At 36.5% G+C, this 22,259-nt stretch overlaps 1 protein-coding gene across 1 annotated transcript in view; it reads right to left on the minus strand.

Annotated features, from left to right (window-relative positions):
* Nucleotides 1–22,259, minus strand: part of LOC126249256 (voltage-dependent calcium channel type A subunit alpha-1-like) — a 205,341-nt gene that overhangs the window by 63,751 nt on the left and 119,331 nt on the right. The window contains exon 4 of the mRNA XM_049950911.1: nucleotides 1,072–1,163. Coding sequence (XP_049806868.1) covers nucleotides 1,072–1,163 — 92 coding nt within the window. The remainder of the gene's footprint in view (nucleotides 1–1,071; nucleotides 1,164–22,259) is intronic.

The following is a 22,259-nucleotide window of genomic DNA, read 5'->3' on the forward strand; positions in this document are numbered from 1 at the left end:
TTCACCAGATTGTACTTACCATGCAATGTGGAACTTCCATTCAAAGACAGTGTATACACCATAAGCATATGCTTGTTTATTTTATATCTAAAGTTATAAAATTATTATAAAAGTGCTCCTTGAAAAGAAAAGTCACTTTGTCCTATTTTAAAAAAAAAAGACATCCCATTACCTTCCCAATTTCAAGTTTCTTTCAAAAGTGATTCTTGAGAAGAAAAGGTCTCGTTTCTTATTTTTTAAAAGAATCTGTTGTTTGCTTCCCGTATCTTAAGTATGGCTCAAGTTTCATCCCAAGCAAAGAACAGGCCACACTCAACTACAGTGATATCACCAAATTTCTTTGTGGACATTTATTCCACTCCAAAGTTTCAATTAAATTTTACTGCCGGAAAGCCAAAGTCTGTACTATTTCTACAAAACTCAAAAACTGTATTACTTTTTTTGTAATCATTTTAAATCAAACAGTTCTCTCTAGTCTTCTCGGTGATGGTCAAAATTTCCACCAACAAGATGATGACTTACATATTAGAGGAGCACTCACATCTTGTTTTCCATAGTTTGACTTAAAGCTGCTTCAAAATGCTGGTGAAAATGTTATAGCATGTATTCCTAATTACTTTATAACATTCATAATAAACTGTGTACACAGATAACAAGAATTGCTATGATCACTTTAGAGCAATAAGTATTGCAACAAAAATATTAAATCTTAGGCACAAACAATCAGATGAACTATATACTGACTGATACAGCAAAGATTTGTGAAGCAAAACAACTATCAACAAAAAACATACAATTTAAATTTCTTAAGGGGAACTAATTTAGCAATACAAATGTTATGCAAGCCAAGCGCATCTACTGTAACAACAAATAAAAGATTGCTGAATGGATTCAGGAGCTTACTAATGCCCCTTTTCTCTGCTTTCAGGCATGATATTTTCACATTAATGGCCATAGATTTAGTTCACATTCAACATATAAATGGTTGTTGAACACCACAGTTTCACTGAAACATTCCTTTCAGTAAAATTTCCAAAACAGTAAACTGATAGAAAATATGAATTAACTTGCCTGAAAAGCAGCATTAGACCCTGAACAAAGCTGCGGAAGTTGTTATGCCGGGTGATGGAAGTTTCAGGGTCCAGATCAATGTTTCCAAATACCTACATGTGTGGAGACAAGCAGTAATATTTAAGTGATATGTAAATAAATGTTTTAATTAACTGATGATTTAGGATCTGTGTACTAAACTGTGGTAGGCTACATGTGAAATCTTAATTTGTTCATTACTCAGTAATGGCAAAGGATAATTCAAATAGTAAAAATACAAATATTACAATACAGGTACTGCTAATACTATATCTTTGTTTGTTTTGAAATTATCACTGCTTGCAGTATAATTATTTTGTGGCTATTGGATACAATATAATGGATATATTATTTATGTTAGTAATTATATACGCTGCCTATGAAATCTGAACTCACAAAACTCAATACACTTATGTCATTCTGTATTTAAATTGTAGTTCGCAAATTAGAAATGAGCATACAGTTAACAACATTGTGCTACAAAATTCATAAATAGCTGGAAATTTACTGTAGTAATTTAAAAATTGATGTGGATAGTATTGAGAGAAGTAAAAAAAAGGACAAGCACTAAAAAACAAAATGAAAGTAATAAATACAGCTCAAAATAAAATAGCTCTGATCATAAAAATAAATGTGATATAAACTGGAACATTGCATTTAAGGTAAGTAATCAATCCTACATTTTTCAAACATGTCCATGATACAATATCACAATAAACCATACATTATTGTTCATAAAGAGCCACGCAAAATGCACAGACTTCTTTATGAAGCACAAATTCTTTAAAAAATTCTTGGTCACATCATTATGGATAGTCAAAGACATTAGTGTTTTACTACTAAGAGAAAAAGTTGTGAACAAAATTTTCAATACAAGTTAGAGATTATTAACATATGTGATTCTGTGGTTGTAATCAGTATGCTGTTATTCCCAGCAACAAAATACATCATTTGCATTACATGAAATAGAAGTAGAAACATGTCTCAAGATAGTTAAATGAAGTTGGAATCCCATCACCAATAGACACCACACTTCAGTTAACAGTAATTGGCCTAAGAAGTCTGTTTTTCAGAACAAAAGTCCTTTATTCAGATACTAAAAGGGAACAAACTGACTAAAATGAGAAAGAAGAAGGAGCAGAATGTGAAGGTATATAATGAAAGGGACGATGTGAAAAGATAAGAACAATGACAAAAAATGACAGATATATTGTGTTACACAGTCAGGTAATAGCTGTCATTATCAAATACAGAGTGAAGATAGTATTCCATGTTCACATGTTTTCATATTTTTAGGAGATACAAAAGCTTTTTACATCTTTACAAAGAAATTCATATTATTTTCATTACTGGCACTCAGTTGTACACAACCTGCTTTTGCATCTTGCCAGCATATTCTTCAATTATTATAATTAATAATTTGTCATGACCCTGAAAACTAACATTACACTCCTAAATGTGATTTAGTGATTTAGTCCATTATTAAAAACTGTATCACCATGACAAAAGTTCCTGCCAAAGTAAAGCAGTGTGCTTCACCTGAGCTGCAATTAGTAGCCATGCCATTTGTGGTCATTAATCTGCCCTGATTGACCATTCTGGCATACTTTAAAGATTACTTTAAAGTTTCAAAGTACAAGTGACTTTCTCTTATGTTTTAAATATCACAGAGGCTATCCAGCATACATTACTTGACTAGAAGGGAAAATGACATACATGATAATGATTCAGCCACAGAAGCATATTTCCAAATTACCCACCAATAGTAGCTATGAACATTCCTTTTGTGTTTACATAGAAATATGGTAGTGTACATAATGTGAACTTGTTCATTGTTGTCACTCTGCCTCATCAGGAGCTGAGCAATCACGGCTAGTTAACAAACGTAATACATCAGAGCCGGGTTCCTGCGAATGCACAGTTGCCCATGAGCAGCAGAGTTCCTCAGAACAGGCTTTTCATGGCAGACTGTATCAAAATCATCACATGAATGAGACCAAATGGGAGACAAGTTGATATTTCAAACATTGTCTGCGTTAATCACAGTGTTGTCTCCAGGCTGTGGAAAAAGTTCCAGGAAATGCATTCAATAGCAGATCAACATCACAGAAGGCCATCCACGCAAAACTACAGCAGCTCAGGACCAGTATGTAATGATATCTGCATAGAAACACCCTACAAAGACAGTGACTACTCTGTGCCATGAGCTTCGAGAAGACACAGGGGTTAACATAAGAACCCAAACTGTTTACAACAGATTTCATGATGGGGGGGGGGGGGGGGGGGTTGTACAGCTGAATATTTCTCAAGACTCCAACGCTCCATCCACAACAGAAGGATGCTCGTGTAAGATGGACTAGAGCACATGAACATTGGCTACAAGATCAATGGACCAAAATGTTGTTCGCAGACGGAGTGTGAATAGGCTTGAACCCTGATGTAAACTCTGTTTGCATATGGAGGCAAACAGGGGAATGCACGCATCCCTCAATGACTGTTGAATGTCACTAACAATACAACGCCTCAATCGTATTCTGGGCAGCTATCACGTATGGCCACAGCACACCACTCATTCCAATTGAAGGCAACCAGACTGCTGCTGTGGTTGAAAACAACATTCTTCGACCCGTAGTTAGTGATTTTGCAGAGACTGTAGGGGCATGGGTCACACTACAGGATTATAATGCCCAACCTCATCATGCTTGCAGTGTGTGTCGGTATCTGACAGGACTTGTGTTCCAAAGAACGGATTGGCCAGCATGCTCACTAAATATGAATTGCATAGAGCATGCATGGAGCTTGTTCAAAAGAGTGATTTCTAGTCATCAACATATTCTATGAATACTGCCATTGTGGAGTGGGTCAGTATGTCTCAAGAGGTCTGCAGTGAGTTGGTACTTATCATGCCCCATCACATTCAAGAGTGCCTGAAGGTTCATGGAGGACCTAAATGTTATTGAACAGTGCACTGAACACACCATTTCATGTTTTTTGATGTTGTGGGACATTGCAATATTGTTTGTTTTTTCAAATAAGGTTCCTTTTTCATTTCATAATCAATTTAAAGACAGCATATAGTGCAGTTTTCCTTTGCATAGTATTCTGTATTATTAAAATATGCAGCATAAGACATCTATCTCAATTCAAGACATGCTTAACTTTTTGTGTGTGTGTGTGTGGGTGTGGGTGTGTGTGTGTGTGTGTGTGCATCAATTATTCCCTTTTAAGAGAGTGACTTAATTTCAGTAGTCATGATTTCTTCTTCCTTCATTCTTTCCAAATTCTCTTCATACACTCGCTGTCCTCTCTCTTGTGTTCTTCTGACCATTTATTTCCTGTTCTTTTCACAGTACATTTTTGTATAAGTGTGTGTGTCTTTATGATGTCCCTGAACTGTTCTCAGTTGTTTATGTTGTCTTATGTGGTTCCGAGTTCCTTATTGGCCTCTTCTGTTTTAGAGATCCACTTTGTCTTGTTCTTGCTTGTGTTTGCTACACAAAAGATTTGCTCTGTGAGCCTGTGCTTGTCCATCCTGCTGATATGTCCACAAAACTTCATCCTTATCTTTCTAAAGTATTTGTTATTGTTTCTATATCTTTGTAGGTATCTCTTGTTGGTCGCTTTATCCAAATTCCTTAACGAAACACTGGTCCATATACTTTCCTCATAATTTTTCTTTCTTGTTTTTAAATCTCTCTGATTTTGGTTTGGCCATGAATCACTGTAGTTTCTGCAGCCTAGATAGCTTCTGGTAGAATGACTGCATTGTAATGCCTTAGTTTTGTATTGACAAAAATAGAATTTTCATTCTAATGATTCTAGTTTGCTTATATGCTTTCTGTAATTTAGAGATTCTTTCTTGGCTTGCTATGGAGTTTAGTCTCGATGGTTGGAGTATCTCACCTATATCTTTGAAGTGCACAACTTGTGCCACTTTCCCATACTGAGTTGTTATGGGTAGATTATCTGCAGGCTTGTGTGAAGCTTCTACAGTGCAAGTTTGCCTTCTTCTCTAGTGTTGGTTAAAATGGAAGGATCATCCGTAAAGCCAGACACTTCAAATTGATTCTCTGCTCTTTCTCAATCCCAAGTTGAATTCCCTATATTTCCTTTTCCCATGTCCTCACAATTTTTCCAGAACCATGTAAAAAAGAAGGGATGAGAGGCCATCTCCTTGGAAAACACCAGTATGAATATGAAATACTTCTGGCATTTGTCCCATGAAATTGACTTTGGAGGGTTGATGCCTGTTGGATAACTGACCTCATTTTTCTGTCAATTTTGAATTCCTCTAAAATGAGGAATAATGTTTGCCTATTTATTGAATCAGAAGGCTTTTTAAGGTCAACAAAAGGTACCACAGTATTTCTACATCAACTCATTTGCAAGACTGTCTTCAGGTTCCATATCTGTTCAATGCAAGATAGACATTTGCAAAACCCTGCCTTATACTCTCCTATTACTTGGTCTGTCTGTTCTTCTAGTCAACTTAACAGGGATTTTGAAAGAATTTTGTGTACTACAGGGCGCAGTGATTAACCCCTTTTGTTATTTGGATTGGTTTTCATTTCTTTTTGTGGAAAGGCAAAATTAATGCACATTTCCACTCTGCAGGTATTTGTTCAGTTTCCCAAATGATTGATATGATTCTGCCAGTTTCTTGTGTGAGGTTATTGTTATTTAATTTCCATATTTCTGCTATGATCCTGTATTCCCCGGGAGATGTGTTGTTCTTCAAAGAGTTGATTATTTCCTTTACTTCTTTAAGAGACTGTGGTTTTGAATTACCGAACTATCAGTTTAATAAGTCACAGCTGCAAAATACTATACAGACGAATGGAAAAACTAGTAGAAACTGACCTTGGGGAATATCAGTTTGGATTCCGTAGAAATATTGGAACACGTGAGGCAATACTGACCCTACAACTTATCTTAGAAGCTAGATTAAGGAAAGGCAAACCTACTTTTCTAACATTTGTAGACTTAGAGAAAGCTTTTGACAATGTTGACTGGAATACTCTCTTTCAAATTCTGAAGGTGGCAGGGGTAAAATACAGGGAGCGGAAGGCTATTTACAATTTGTACAGAAACCAGATGGCAGTTATAAGAATCGAGGGACACGAAAGGGAAGCAGTGGTTGGGAAGGGAGTGAGACAGGGTTGTAGCCTCTCCCCAATGTTATTCAATCTGTATATTGAGCAAGCAGTGAAGGAAATAAAGGAAAAATTTGGATTAGGTATTAAAATCCATGGAGAAGAAATAAAAACTTTGAGGTTTGCCAATGACATTGTAATTCTGTCAGAGACAGCAAAGGACTTGCAAGAGCAGTTGAACGGAATGGATAGTGTCTTGAAAGGAGGATATAAGATGAACATCAACAAAATCAAAATGAGGATAATGGAATGTAGTCAAATTAAATCGGGTGATGCTGAGGGAATTAGATTAGGAAATGAGACTTTTAAAGTAGTAATGGAGTTTTGCTATTTGGGGAGCAAAATAACTGATGATGGTCAAAGTAGAGAGGATATAAAATGTAGACTGGCAATGGCAAGGAAAGCGTTTCTGAGGAAGAGAAATTTGTTAACATCGAGTACAGATTTCAGTGTCAGGAAGTCATTTCTGAAAGTATTTGTATGGAGTGTAGCCATGTATGGAAATGAAACATGGACAATAATTAGTTTGGACAAGAAGAGAATAGAAGTTTTTGAAATGTGGTTCTACAGAAGAATGCTGAAGATTAGATGGGTAGATCATATAACTAATGAGGAGGTATTGAATAGGATTGGGGAGAAGAGAAGTTTGTGGCACAACTTGACTAGAAGAAGGGATTGGTTGGTAGGACATGATCTGAGGCATCAAGGGATCATCAATTTAGTATTGGAGGGCAGCGTGGAGGGTAAAAATTGTAGAGGGAGACCAAGAGATGAATACACTACGCAGATTCAGAAGGATGTAGGTTGCAGTAGTTACTGGGAGATGAAGAAGCTTGCACAGGATAGAGTAGCATGGAGAGCTGCATCAAACCAGTCTCAGGACTGAAGACCACAACAACAGCATTGGAGGCTCACAGTTGAGAAGTGAGTGAAAATTCTTAGTTACTTGATAGTTATTTGTTGTGTTGATTTCCAGTGATCCATAAGGCCAGTCAAAGCACAGGTTAGATGGTTGATATCCTGTCAGGTTTCCCCTGAAGATTTTGTAAAAAATTCTAGTGTTGTTCATCAATAAACTCTTGTTCAATTTCTTTGAGGCAGTTTATACCACATCTACGCTTTTCTCTTTGTATTGCCTTAGATGAACTTTTCTGTGTTTTCAAACATTTCCGCCATTTCTGTAGAGTTTTTTTGCTACTGAAAGTTTTCCATGCTTGTAACCTCTCTTCTAGTGCTTGATCACTTGCCTTATTCCACCACCCATGTTTTCTCTTTCTTGGGGGTTTGCCTGATTTCATAGTGTTTTTCAGTACTTCTGAAAGTTCCTCCCAATTCATTGTATTTGATTACCTAATTTCCTGAAGAATTTCCCTCTTGTTGAGTTTCAGGTGTTCTGGATCAATTCTGAATGTTTTATTCATATTTATGAAATATTAAAACTATGTATTAGGCTAGCATTTAAACCCAGACTGTCACCTTTCACATGCATGGGGTAATAAAGTGAAAGAATTATTCTGGAAACTATCTATTTCCATTTTCTACTGATGGATAAAGTTTTTATTTAACTATTACATATAACAGGTTTGTTAGTTTTTCTTTTACATTTTCTCTTTCTCTCGTGGAAAATACGGCTTGAGGAACACAAATATTAGTTAGAATTATTCTCAAGGAAAATTTGGCTGGAGGGAGATAGATATTAGTTGTGGTGATTAATTTTAACTGAAAGCAGCCTGATATTTTTCAAAACACCCAATAATAATCAACAGGAAACATATCATAATGTACTGCAAGAACTTTTGCCTGATACTGTAGATTATACTTCAGATGTTTTTCTAAATGGCTACTTTTACTTCAACTCATCGAATTCCATTAACAACAACAAGCATCCTGGCTTTTATAACTACTAATAGAATTGATTACACACATGAGAAATGAAATATATTAAACATCTCAATACAACCCATATATGTTACTCCCTTCCTTGTTATGAAAACTGAGTTTAAACAAAACATATTGTGAATCCACAACCTCAGCCTGCCTATCGCAAACTTTGAGAAGCCTTATCATTATTCTGTGGGTTCTTGTACATCCTTCATTTTTTTTCCAAACAGACTTGGAACAGATAATAGTGATTTCGAAAGATTAAATTAAGAACCTATCACTGAAGAAAATATAGAAACAGATTCAGTTCTGTGTAGTACCATAATTACAAAGGCAAAATGCCATGAGAGGTATCCTAGATACTTCAACAGATAAATTTTTTCTCCACCTTCTTGCATCTCAAAAGAGCAAAACACTGATAAACTGAGAAATAATGTAACTTTGGAACAATAGCATTCAATACCGTTTCTTCCAAATCCACCAAAAACAAACGCAAAATAATTTTATTTAAAAAGTGGATAAAGTGTCACTAGAAGCCTTCCTAAGAGACAATCTCCATTCCTTCCGAACTGACTATGCAAATGTAGACGAGATGTGGCTCAAATTCAAAGATATAGCAGCAACAGCAATTGAGAGATTCATACCTCATAAATTGGTAAGAGATGGAACTGATCCCCCATGGCACACAACACAGATCCGAACGCTGTTGCAGAGGCAACGGAAAAAGCATGCGAAGTTCAGAAGAATGCGAAATCCTGAAGATTGGCTAGAATTTACAGACGCGCGAAATTTGGCACGGACTTCAATGTGAGATGCCTTTAATAGGTTCCACAATGAAACATTGTCTCGAAATCTGGTAGAAAATCTGAAGAAATTCTGGTTGTATGTAAAGTACACAAGAACCAAGATGCAGTCAATACCTTTGCTGCGCAGTGCCGGTGGTACTGTTACCGACGACTGTGCCGCTAAAGCGGAGTTATTGAACACACTTTTCCAAAATTCCTTCACCAGGGAAGACGAATGGAATATTCCAGAATTTGAAACACGAACAGCTGCTAGCATGAGTTTCTTAGAAGTAGATACCATAGGGGTTGTGAAGCAACTCAAATCACTTGATATGGGCAAGTCTTCAGGTCCAGATTGTATACCGATTAGGTTCCTTTCAGGTTACGCTGATACAATAGCTCCCTACTTAGAAATCATATACAACCGCTCACTCACCGATAGATCTGTACCTACAGATTGGAAAATTGCGCAGGTCGCACCAGTGTTTAAGAAGGGTAGTAGGAGTAATCCATCAAACTGCAGACCTATACCATTGACGTCAGTTTGCAGTAGGGTTTTGGAGCATATACTATATTCAAACATTATGAATCACCTCGAAGGGAACGATCTATTGATACATAATCAGCATGGTTTCAGAAAACATCGTTCTTGTGCAACGCAGCTAGCTCTTTATTCACACGAAGTAATGGCCGCTATCGACAGAGGATCTCAAGTTGATTCCATATTTCTAGATTTCCGGAAAGCTTTTGACACCGTTCCTCACAAGCAATTTCTAATCAAGCTGCGGGCCTATGGGGTATCGTCTCAGTTGTGCGACTGGATTCGTGATTTTCTGTCAGGAAGGTCACAGTTCGTAGTAATAGTCGGCAAATCATCGAGTAAAATTGAAGTGATATCAGGTGTTCCCCAGGGAAGTGTCCTGGGACCTCTGCTGTTCCTGATCTATATAAATGACCTGGGTGACAATCTGAGCAGTTCTCTTAGGTTGTTCGCAGATGATGCTGTAATCTACCATCTAGTAGGGTCATCCGAAGACGAGTATCAGTTGCAAAGCGATTTAGAAAAGATTGCTGTATGGTGTGGCAGGTGGCAGTTGACTCTAAATAACGAGAAGTGTGAGGTCATCCACAGGAGTTCCAAAAGAAATCTGTTGGAATTCGATTACTCGATAAATAGTACAATTCTCAAGGCTGTCAATTCAACTAAGTACTTGGGTGTTAAAATTACGAACAACTTTGGTTGGAAAGACCACATAGATAATATTGTGGGGAAGACGAGCCAAAGGTTGCATTTCATTGGCAGGACACTTAGAAGATGCAACAAGTCCACTAAAGAGACAGCTTACACTAAACTCGTTTGTCCTCTGTTAGAATATTGCTGCACAGTGTGGGATCCTTACCAGGTGGGATTGACGGAGGACATCGAAAGGGTGCAAAAAAGAGCAGCTCGTTTAGTATTATCACATAATAGGGGAGAGAGTGTGGCAGATATGATACGTGAGTTGGGATGGAAGTCATTAAAGCAACGATGTTTTTCATTGCGGCGAGATCTCAAAAAAAATGGTTCAAATGGTTCTGAGCACTATGGGACTCAACTTCTGAGGTCATTAGTCCCCTAGAACTTAGAACTAGTTAAACCTAACTAACCTAAGGACATCACAAACATCCATGCCCGAGGCAGGATTCGAACCTGCGACCGTAGCGGTCTTGCGGTTCCAGACTGCAGCGCCTTTAACCGCGGCGAGATCTATTTACGAAATTCAGCCACCAACTTTCTCTTCCGAATGCGAAAATATTTTGTTGAGCCCAACCTACTTAGGTGGGAATGATCATCAAAATAAAATAAGGGAAATCAGAGCTCGAACAGAAAGGTTTAGGTGTTCGTTTTTCCCGCGCGCTGTTCGGGAGTGGAATGGTAGAGAGATAGTATGATTGTGGTTCAATGAACCCTCTGCCAAGCACTTAAATGTGAATTGCAGAGTAATCATGTAGATGTAGATGTAGATCATTTCCTCAATAATGTCACTATTTTTTATGAAAAAATGTGAGGATTATATGGTTACTTTTGTTCCAGTACAGATTATGATTACATAACAGAATGTTTATTATAGAATGAAAGGTCAGATAACCTAAGAAAGAGAGGGATCACTTTTTATGTGAGGAAATATCATCCTGTGTGATTAAGGCATATAATGGAAAAATAACATCTGAATCGAAGGTCAGTAATCAAATAATGTTGGTCTCATTATAGCTTCAGTTTGTTGCACCAGTACCACTGAACAGTATATTTCAATGTTCAAAGTATAATTTAAATTTTGATGTAGGGGCAGTGTACTAGTTGACAAAAAGAATTGAGAATGAATATCAACACAACAGTTTGCACCAAGGACAATGTTCTTAGTCAAGAGGAATTTGTTTCCTATACTTCACACACAAAGTTCCTGATGACTCGCATATGAGGCATTGCTTTGCTACTGATTCTGGGGAAAATAAAGAACTACAATCTGGACCACAGAGACGTGTCACTTCGCACTGTCAAATGTAAAAATATTCATACACCTTTTGTATAGGTCACCTCTAGGGCCTGACTATTTCTATCCATGTAAGGGTATTAAACATTTAAGCAAAGTCCATGATTTACTAAGTGAGTAGGTAAAAATCACAACTTAATCTGCCAAAGAAATGAAATACTAAAGTAGAGTAAGAAGTAGTAAAGCACTACATATAGCTGCTTGAAAAGTGAGGGAACACAGTTTAAGTAAACACTTTACAGTTTCACTTAAGTGTTCTTGCACACATTAAATCTAGTCATTAAGTAAAATGAAGCATTGAGAAAGTAAGTTTAATTGGGGAAATCTATTAATACTATGGTGCAGACATCATTTCACACATGGGCAGAAAAACTGTGTACATTTAGCTGCTCATATCTGCCAATCTCAATCATTTTTTATCAGTGACAGGTGTTTGCAGAACTGAATAGACTCAGAATGATCACCATATATGATGTAACAAATATCAACAAATTGTTTGCTGTGATATGCTGCAACAACTGCACTGAGTGAGCTGCAAGAAAGAGAATAGGATACTGATTCATAGTAATTGCTATCAGCAACAGAAACTTTCTTCCAGGGAGCTATGACTTCACTGTCTTTACATCAGTGATGGTAGGTTTCCTTCCTAAATGATGGTTTGTTGATGATGACGATGATGTAAAAGAAACTGTCATCTGTTTTTATTATCAAAGCTGGTGAATTTCTAGAAGAATGTTAAAAGAAACTAGCCCCAGTCTATGACAAACATCTCAACAATGGAAGGAGCTATGTAAATAATAGCAGAAGGTACATGCCTGCATACACAATTAATATAAATGTTATCACTACATTCACTTGTCTGAATGTTCCATTGGAACTTACAGTCTGGGTGACCTTTCCAAAAGTTGAAGACAGGATTAAATGCACTAGATAGCTAAAGACGAAATATCTTCCGTTAGTCTTCTCAACTGAAATTTCTCAGATGTCATAATTTCTCAGATGTCATAAACAAAATAAGTACCATTTACACTAGTTTTTGGAAGTCAGAATAGTTGAGGATTATTTCCATTAGAAATAACAAATGACTGTTATCTGGAAAAGTAGAATTTCTGGAGTATGACATAATAGATCATGGAGAATGGGCAAGAGGGATACTGCAGATTTCACACAGGGCTCAAAATGATACTTAGCAATGATTAACACATTGTAACTACACAGTAACTGAAATACTGGTGTTCTTTGTATGAAATAATATAACAAAATTTGTGGTATAGTTGGATGAAATATTCAAATTACAGTTCGTTGCTCACATTTGTCACATAGTAAGTCTGCTTTGTTATAGCAGAAATTTGTGGCAATAGCCTCAACATATGAAGTGGAAAATTTGAAGCTGAAGCAATTTAAAAGTTGCTCATGTAAGGAATCGTACATCAGTTATTTTGTAAGGAATTCAAACAAAGCTGAGTAGAACTGAGGTACAAGACCATTTTTTCAGTTATGAGCACTCAGTTCAGAATATGCATAAGATAATATGCAAATACTACCAATCAGAAACGACAATTATGAGCATTAGTTGACCAAGACCTGACGAAACCATCTACCTCTTTCCAAAAATTTGATACAAAAATATTTATATGCCACATCTATCTTCTCTCTTATGTAAACAAATCTCTAAACATTACAAAATATGTTCTACAATGTTAGCAGAATAAAACTGAAATTATTTCATGGATGCTTTGATATATCAACAACATTATAGAATCCAGATTCTGGTGCTGTTAATCACAAAAGTTATTAAGACAATATTAGTAAGCTTATTGTCGAAAAGGGAACAACATGTAGCCACTTTTCTTGTGATTTTGTTAAGCACTAATAAAAGAAAGGAGTGGTTATGTATTACTCATCTAATGGGACAGATAGTACGAATACAAACCAAACAACAGAAATTCAGTATATGTATAGCACAACCTACAGTACAAGCAATCATTTATAATACATGATCTTTTCTAAGATACTGAATTCTGCACAACAGCTGAATGGGATTGTTCCAAGTCTGTTTGCAAAATATTGTGCCCAAGAATTGCCAACTCACCGGAAGAGGAGCAAAAGAGACCCATGGAAAGTTTGAAAGTTGTTATGGCGATTGAGAGCAGATTCAGGAGTAAGCTTCATGTTCCCAAAAACCTTTAAAAACATCCCCAAAAAGAATATTGTCGTATATATGTATATTCTAATCAGAAATTAAATCACTTTAATGATTCATGAAATACAAAATAATAGAAAATTAGGATAGTAGCAAGTATTCTAACATGCTTACTGGTGAACACAAAAAATTCTGAAATAGCTGGGTCCTTGATACATCTACTCAACAATGCAAAACACCATATTTTCACATTAATTTATAATAAACAGTACATTCAATGTAACATTTTTTTTAAACTCCTATGGGAATTAATTATCTATGAAAACAGATGAAAAATTTTAAATACTCAAATATTGAAATAAGAGAAAATGCAGAAACTATTAAGTAAATATAATAAAAGTTCCTTGCTGAGTTCTGTAAGCCATTTATGGCAACCAAAGAATATTTGCAGTTCTACCTTAGCTGTGACAACACCTGAAGTGATTCAATAATAATCTTTCTCAACAAATATTATATACCTATGCAGTTCGTCACACCTACACTCAAATTTTAATTGTGATCCTATTAATAATGAGAGTGAGGTCTTCATCTAATCTGGCTTACCCTAGTTGAAAGACTAGTATTTTACTGTTAACACTTGGAGTTTATGAATGTTAGTGATCTTAATGAAAATGTGATACTGGCAATGAAAGAATAAGATTCTCTTTTGTATACTTCACCATATACTTAAGATTACACTACAGAACAGATTTTTTGTTTACAGTCATTTCCCATGAGAACTTAAACACAGAAATGGCCCAGTATTTGTAACTAAAGGAAATATTCAAGTATTCTGCCATCATAACATTTAGTGAAAATCGGCGCAATATTACTATCAAAGAATTTGATGTGGTCTAAGGTTTTGTTGATTAAGACACATACAGAGCTCAATAAAATCTGAATTTAGCTGAATAAGAAACTTAACAGGAAATTTCTGCAGCATATTCTGCCACCAATAAGACTTTTAGTTGATGACATATTGTTTTCCCTATTAGAAAAGGTTCCTGCTTTTTATTTGATAAACAGGTATAACCAACATGGGATAAACTATGCTTTAACTGTCTGTATCATCAGTTTGAAAGATTTGTACAAGGTGTACACCAAACCCGATAGTAAGTTCTGAAAAATTTGTGAATTAGTAATGGTGTCCCTTGGAATCAAATATATAAGTTAACACTACTGTAAAGAGATGATAGTGAAGGAAAACTGAGAAGAAACACTAACATAATAACATAAACTAACATATCATTGATGTTTCCTGCAATCAAATGTAGATTGCAACACTGCGGATAGTATCTCATAGTGGATAGGTTTCTATAAATAAATCTTCCTTGAGACTAAATGTTTCTAACTCCAGAAGATGTAAAGAAGAAATCTCTAAATTGTAGAACAGATATAATTTGTATTACACACACACACACACACACACACACACACACACACACACACACACAAACATATGGCCATTATCTCCAGCCTATCTGGCCAGAGTGGACAGAGATTGCAGTTGTGTATGTGAGTTATGCTTGCTTGTGTGAATGTGTGTGCAATTTTCTTTTCTGAAGAAGGCATTGGCCAAAAGCTTACATGTAACAGTCTTTTGCCTGTCTGCAGCTAAACATGTCATATTCACAGTGAGTAGTAGTCTAGCCATTTCATTATATACATAAACATTAAAGTTTTTTTTTTTACAATCTTGGCAAATGTTGTGGCCATCCTGCAGAGGAAAATGAGGATAGCCTCATATGAGGTAATATTTACTTCACTTGTTAGTCTACTGTTCACATAATTTTTTTAAAGTGATACTCACTTTGTTCAAATGAAATAGCTTTCTTTGTGTGGTGTGTTAGGTTACATCCATTGGTGTGACTCCTTGTATGATTTTAATCACTGTTTATAAATTTGAAAAGAATACTTAAAACACATCACAATCAACTCTACTGTGCAGCAGAGACAATATGACATTCAAGACAAAGCAAAATGAATACACCACAAGAAGACAGACATTTTGTATGAACAAAGTAACTTATTATTTCATATTTTTATGTGAACAGTAGACTAATAAACGAAGTAAATATTGCTCATATTAAGTTATCCTCCTCTTTCTTGGCAGGATGGTCACAGCATATACTAGGACTATAAAGAACAACTTTAATAGCTATGTGTACTTCTGTTAAATGTTTCTGTATTGCTCCGTAATCTGAAGATGGGGTTTACACCACTAAACTCATTGATTTATCAAATAATTTAAGTAACCTTGGACATTTGTGACCAGTAGCAGTCTCTGAAAACCCTTTTCATAATTTTGAAACAATGACAGTCAATTAGTTGTCATTATGGATTTTTGGAAAGTAATTTAAGTTCTTTTACAGAGCATATAAAAAAGTACACAAACATAAAACACATACAATTTGCATACAGGTACCATCCACCCAACAAGTCAGGATGTGGTGTTGACAGAAAGTATTGTTATATACGCATGTTTATGAGTTGTACAAGTGAGCTCTGAAGAAAAATGCTGTTTTGAGGGTTCAGTGTTTATGTTAATCTCCATGTTTATCTGCCTATTTACTTATATCCATTGTGAGGGAATATGTTAATGAGGATCAGTATATCTGTGTTAGCAATTGTATTGTTATGGAAACATATTGTATTAAGAATGTGACATATTATATTAAGAATGTGTTAGGGGTGTAGCAGTGTCTAGTAGCTATCAGTATATGAAACACCATAACTGTTACAATAAGACATCTGCATATGTCTAAGAGGAAAACCTCATTAAGGTGGATCTACATACAATGCCTTTGGACTTGAAATGATCTCCGACTCCATTTCTACAAAATCTTTCATAAGAAGCTATATAAAAATTTTTCCTGTTTAATGTGCTCCATGCCTGCAAAAGATGTTCTGTGCCTATATTGGTGGTGTATGTTTGAGAAGCTCTTGGAGGCTTGTAAAACCTTGTCAACACACAACAAGTAACATAGCAGGTATTACAAGCAAAAGCGTTTTAGGAGACATCCGAGCAGTACTCTTAGATTCTTTGTGGATTACGTTGTCATATACCAGCTAGTAACGTCATCAACAGAGTTAAATGAACTACAAAATGATTCAGAGAAGATATCTGTATGGTGTAAAATGTGGCAGTTGCTCCCGAACAATAAAATATGTGATGTCTACTACATGAGTAATAAAAAAATTCCATTAAATTTTGGTTACATGATTAATCACATAAATTTCATAGTTGTTGATTCAACTATATACCTATCGATAATAATTATGAACAACTTGGTGGGGATCATCACACTGCAAATGTGGTGGAGAAGGCAAACTGAAGACTGTGTTTTACTGCTAGACCACTTAAAAGGTGTTACACTACACTTGTCATTCCTATTCTGAAGTATTCCTGGTCTCTATGGGATCTTTACCTGGTAGGACTGAAGAAGGACACTTATAAAGTTTGAGGAAGGGTAGTTGTATTACTGTAAAATAAGTGTGAGAGTGTCAGGGATACAATGAGTGACATAAGATGGGAATCATTAAAACAATGGTGTTTTTATACTGCAGCAAGGTCTTTTCACCAAATTTCAATGCAAAAATATTTTTTTGACTTCTGCCTACATGGGTGGGAGAAATAAGAGAGCGGACAGTAGAGGAATAGCCTGAAAGTAGTGGTATGAACAGTCCACCAGGCATTTAAGTGTGAATTGTCAAGTAATCATACACATGAAAATTGTTAGCAACTGAACACTAGGAAATTCAGTCACTTCACTCTCAGCTTCAGTTAAGAACATGTGATATACAATTTACATGAAATATCACAAAAGCAAGACACTGTCATAAAAAGAATTTGAAAAGTCTCTTGGGAGACCATCTTAAAGATGTGAGGTATTGTTAGCAAATGGAAGGCCCTTTACCAAATTAATTCTGTAGTGATAAACAAAGCATCAAGCAGTACAAGTTGGAGACCATGTTGAGCTGCAAAATGTTTTAATTCAGTGGATACACCAAGCTCAGCCTGCATCATTTTCTAAAGTGGACCAGCAGTTAACACAAATTGATTAGAAGATGTGACTGAGGTAAAGGCACAAAATATTACTGGGTTTGCAAGTTAGCTTTACAGGTTTAACAGCGACAGAAGCTGTTTACTCACATCAAATCAATGGTGACTGAAGATAGTTTTGAGGTGATTGCATCAATCCCTTATAATTTTAGGGAAATTTTCTTGTTGTGTTTACAAATTATTCAGGAGTTATAAATACATTTTGACATGGGAATTTTAAGGGGCAAATAATGTTAAAAAACCTGATGGTAAAGTCTTGCACGTATCCCAAGAAAATCATGGTTGCACCTACTTTCAAGACTTTGTTTTCATAGATTTAACACTATTTATTTATTTATTTCACGCAGCCATCTTATCAAAATAATATAGGATTTCTTGTCATAATACAATGAAAATAGACATCTCAAGTATAAATAATTATGGAATATATAAGTATGTTTGTATAGGGCTAGGACAAGTGGTTGGTCATGGTTTGGTAAAGGAAACATCCAACTATTTACCTGGAAGAATTTAGGGAAATCACAGAAAATCTAATCAGAATGACTGGAAATAGCAAACTGCATCCTCCTGAACATGTGGTCAGTCTTTTAAGTACTCCACCGACTCTCTGAATTGGTCTCTATTGCACAATGTTCTTTTGTTGATACATAATGTGCACCAGACACTCTATTATATAAAACATAGCTTCGCACTGCATCACTGCACACACAATGGGCACCCACTGGTGACTCTAGAAGCACAAATGATATTTCTGTGCCTTTGTACTCTCTTCAGTCTGTTTGTAAAACACTCCAGGCCCATAAACGTGCAACCATGCATGTCTCAATGTCCTCCCCTCGATTTGTCTGGGAAATTGAGTCAGGATCCTCCTCTGATTAATGAGATGCTGAGCTCATGAGAACAACAAGACATTAAATCATGTACTATAGATATTGGAACATGACTTTCTTATACAAGGATTTTGTGATGTTTTGTAATTTGACAGGGTTATTGCAATTGTTAATCCCAAAATCTGGATCTTCTAACTAATTTTACTTGTGTAGCATACTTTAAGAAAGATTTATCTGCCTTTTTGAATAGGTGTGTTTCAGTAAACGTTTTTATATCTGGAGATAATATATAATACAATTTTGTTCACTGACAGAAAATGCTGATTGGAGGTTTTTTTTTCTTTTCTCCTAGGTAAATGTTAGTCCAAACAGGCTTCTGTTCTAAGATTACATACAGAAGAATTAGTGAAATACTTACTAATGTTGCCTCTCACTTGCACAGTAGATTAGTATTTTTGTGTTCACCTATTGCACTAACGGTACCAAATTTTTTAAATACACACATCAAAAATAATTCTCCATCACCCCGTTTCCCAGAACTCCTGAAGATAGATGTTGACTGTAGATATTGTATCACAGACAGAGTCCCTTTCGCTGTTCAGAGATGTCACTAAACCCACTCAAAGACGTAAACAACTGTGCATAAGCAGCTCCTATTAGACGGTGGGGGTCCGACAGCTGATCAGTTCTAGTCATTCCACCAGGAAGGAGGTACACGGCTGGTGTTGTCTGTAATTCAACCATGCGTAGATGGTCAATACTGCTGTTTGATCACGTCCGCATTGTTACTTTGTGGCAGGAAGAGCTCTCAACAAGGGAAGTGTCCAGGCATCTCGGAGTGAACCAAAGCGATGTTGTTTGGACATGGAGGAGATACAGAGAGACAGGAACTGTCGATGACATGCCTTGGTCAGGCCACCCGAGGGCTACTACTGCAGTGGATGACTGCTACTGATGGATTATGGCTTGGAGGAACCCTGACAGCAATTCCACCATGTTGAATAATGCTTTTTGAGCAGATACAGGACGTCATGTTACGACTCAAACTGTGCGCAATAGTCTGCATGATGTGCAACTTCACTCCCAACATCCATGGTGAGGTCCATCTCTACAACCATGACACCATGCAGGGTGGTACAGATGGATCCAATAACATGCTGAATGGACCACTCAGGATTGGCATCATGTTCTCTTCACCAATGAGTGTCGCATAAGCCTTCAACCAGACAATCGTCGGAGATGTGTTTGGAGGCAACCCGGTCAGGCTGAACACCTTAGACACACTGTCCAGCAAATGCAGCAAGGTGGAGGATACCTGCTGTTTTAGGGTGGCATTATGTGGGGCGAACATATGCCGCTGGTGGTCATGGAAGGTGCTGTATTGGCTGTATGATACGTGAATGCCATCCTCCGACCGATAGTGCAACCATATCAGCAGCATATTGGTGAGGTGTTCGTCTTCATGGATGACAATTTGCACCCCCATCATGCACATTTTGTGAATGACTTACTTCAAGATAATGACATTGCTCGACTAGAGTGGCCAGCATGTTCTCCAGACATGAACCCTATCAAACATGCCTGGGATAGATTGAAAAGGGCTGTTTATGAACGATGTGACCCACCATCCACTCTGAAGGATCTATACCGAATCACCATTGAGGAATGGGACAATCTGGACCAACAGTGCTTTAACCAACTTGTGGATGGTATGCAATAACGAATAAAGGCATGCATCACTGCAAGAGGACATGCTACTAAGTATTAGAGGTACCAGTGGGTACAGCAATATGGACCACCACCTCACTGTATGGTGGTACAACATACAAGGGTGGAAATGATGTTTATGTTGATCTCTATTCCAATTTTCTGTACAGGTTACAGAACTCTCAAATCGAGGTGATGCTAAACTTTTTTGGTGTGTGTAGTATAATGAATCTGACCACAACTTTTAGTTATTATTCTTTCTGCTGTTTTCTGCACTCTGGAAACTATGTCCATGTTTTGTGCCTTTGATACCCAGCAAAGAATCCCATAGCTAATAACTGAGTGTACATAGGAATAGAATGTCACCCCAAGACACTGGCTCCTACAAACTGGTAATAGAACTGTAAGATCATAACATGCTTATGAAATTCTCTTTGCCAGTTCATTACATATTAACTCAGGCACGCAGTGTACTTTATACACATGTAAAGAATAGCTGTCTTTATGTTACCAAAGTAAAGATGAAAGAGCAAAACCATAGTTTAATCTTAGTTCAATTAAACAACTATAAAGTAAACATATATGTGCTAAATTACTGTTTAATTAAGCAATAATAAAATAAACTTTCTTCATATCACTCTGTTGCCACGTAAAAGAGTTAGGGCACAAAAATGACCTACTCAGAGCATTAAACAGTGCAGTTGCATCAGATCCCTGCCAAACACTTATCTGATTACTAATTATCTTATAGGCAACTGCCTCATTAAGGGGTTGTGCTGCTGACTTGTAATCTGGGTCATTTTCATGCATGGATCACAAATGTTTTCTCCCCTGGCTCGCTGTTTATTTTATATTACTGCTGCTCACTTGGTTGTATAACAACACAGCTTATCACTGTATTATCTGAAGCGTTAATGAAGGAACAGAAATAGGCTTGCAATTGTAAAACGACAATGAGTGGTAAAAATTAATGCTATTTGTTGTTGATGCTTTATAGAAAGGTGTACCCATTTGAGGTACAACCCTAAAAGCTTCATGTTTGTTATAAAATCTATAGGTTTGTCATCTATGCTTAAGGTGAAAGAGTTGTTTTCCCTCCTTCTGCTGAAGTGCATGCATCTTTGAGGGTTTTATTTTCTTTTTCTATTATAAATTGTTTTGTTCTATCACTGATTATGATGTTGCTGCCATTGACAAAGAACTTTCTCTCCATGTCTTACACTGTCTTGAAACTCACTGATTATTAAGAACAAGTCCCCCTTGGTAGTTGTGGGGCCAGCTTGGCTGGATGCCAACCAAATGGACCTGGTTTCTATTTCTGGCCAGCTCAAGGATTTTCTTTGCTTGGGGACTGTATGTTGAGTTGTCATCAAAGCCACACAGGTCACACAACTGTCATTAGCTGAAAAGACTTGCACCTAGCAGCAATAGGCTGCCACATAACAGAGAGAGAGATTAAAAATAGAACTGAACCCAATAAACTACCCTGTGTTACACCTATGTTTATGTTTATTGTCTGACAACTGTTTTATAAAAAAATTGCCATCAGCAGATGTGTGAACTATCTCTACCTTTTGCACCCTACTTCCCAATTAAAACTGGAAGACTCATTTGCTATTCCTATTGTGTTGGCAGCTCTGTGGCAGGCAACACAGGCAATTTCTTGTGATTTTGTAAGGATAAATTATTCAGATTGTAATTACAGTTTAGTACAGATTACTCAATAAATATGTGTATTAGTGTGCTTTTTAAGGGTAAACTGACTGAGCTAATAGCAGATAACGTAAGGGTGGAGGGAGGGGTTAGCACTCTCATGAGTGTTAAAATGCAACTGGTCAGAATTGTTAGAGCACCACCTTTTTTGGGGCAGGGAGGACAGAAAGAACCCATATTTTAAGAGAGGTTAGGATTGAAAGAAACTTCGAGTTGGAGAAAGAAACCAAACAACATAATTCTGGCATATTGCATCAGCACAAACAGCTGTTGGCCTAAAATCTTCAGCAATTAGTGGTAATTTTATTTAATTCAATTTTATCAC

The sequence above is a fragment of the Schistocerca nitens genome, chromosome 3 (assembly GCF_023898315.1).
Source record: "Schistocerca nitens isolate TAMUIC-IGC-003100 chromosome 3, iqSchNite1.1, whole genome shotgun sequence".
NCBI lineage: Eukaryota > Metazoa > Arthropoda > Insecta > Orthoptera > Acrididae > Schistocerca > Schistocerca nitens.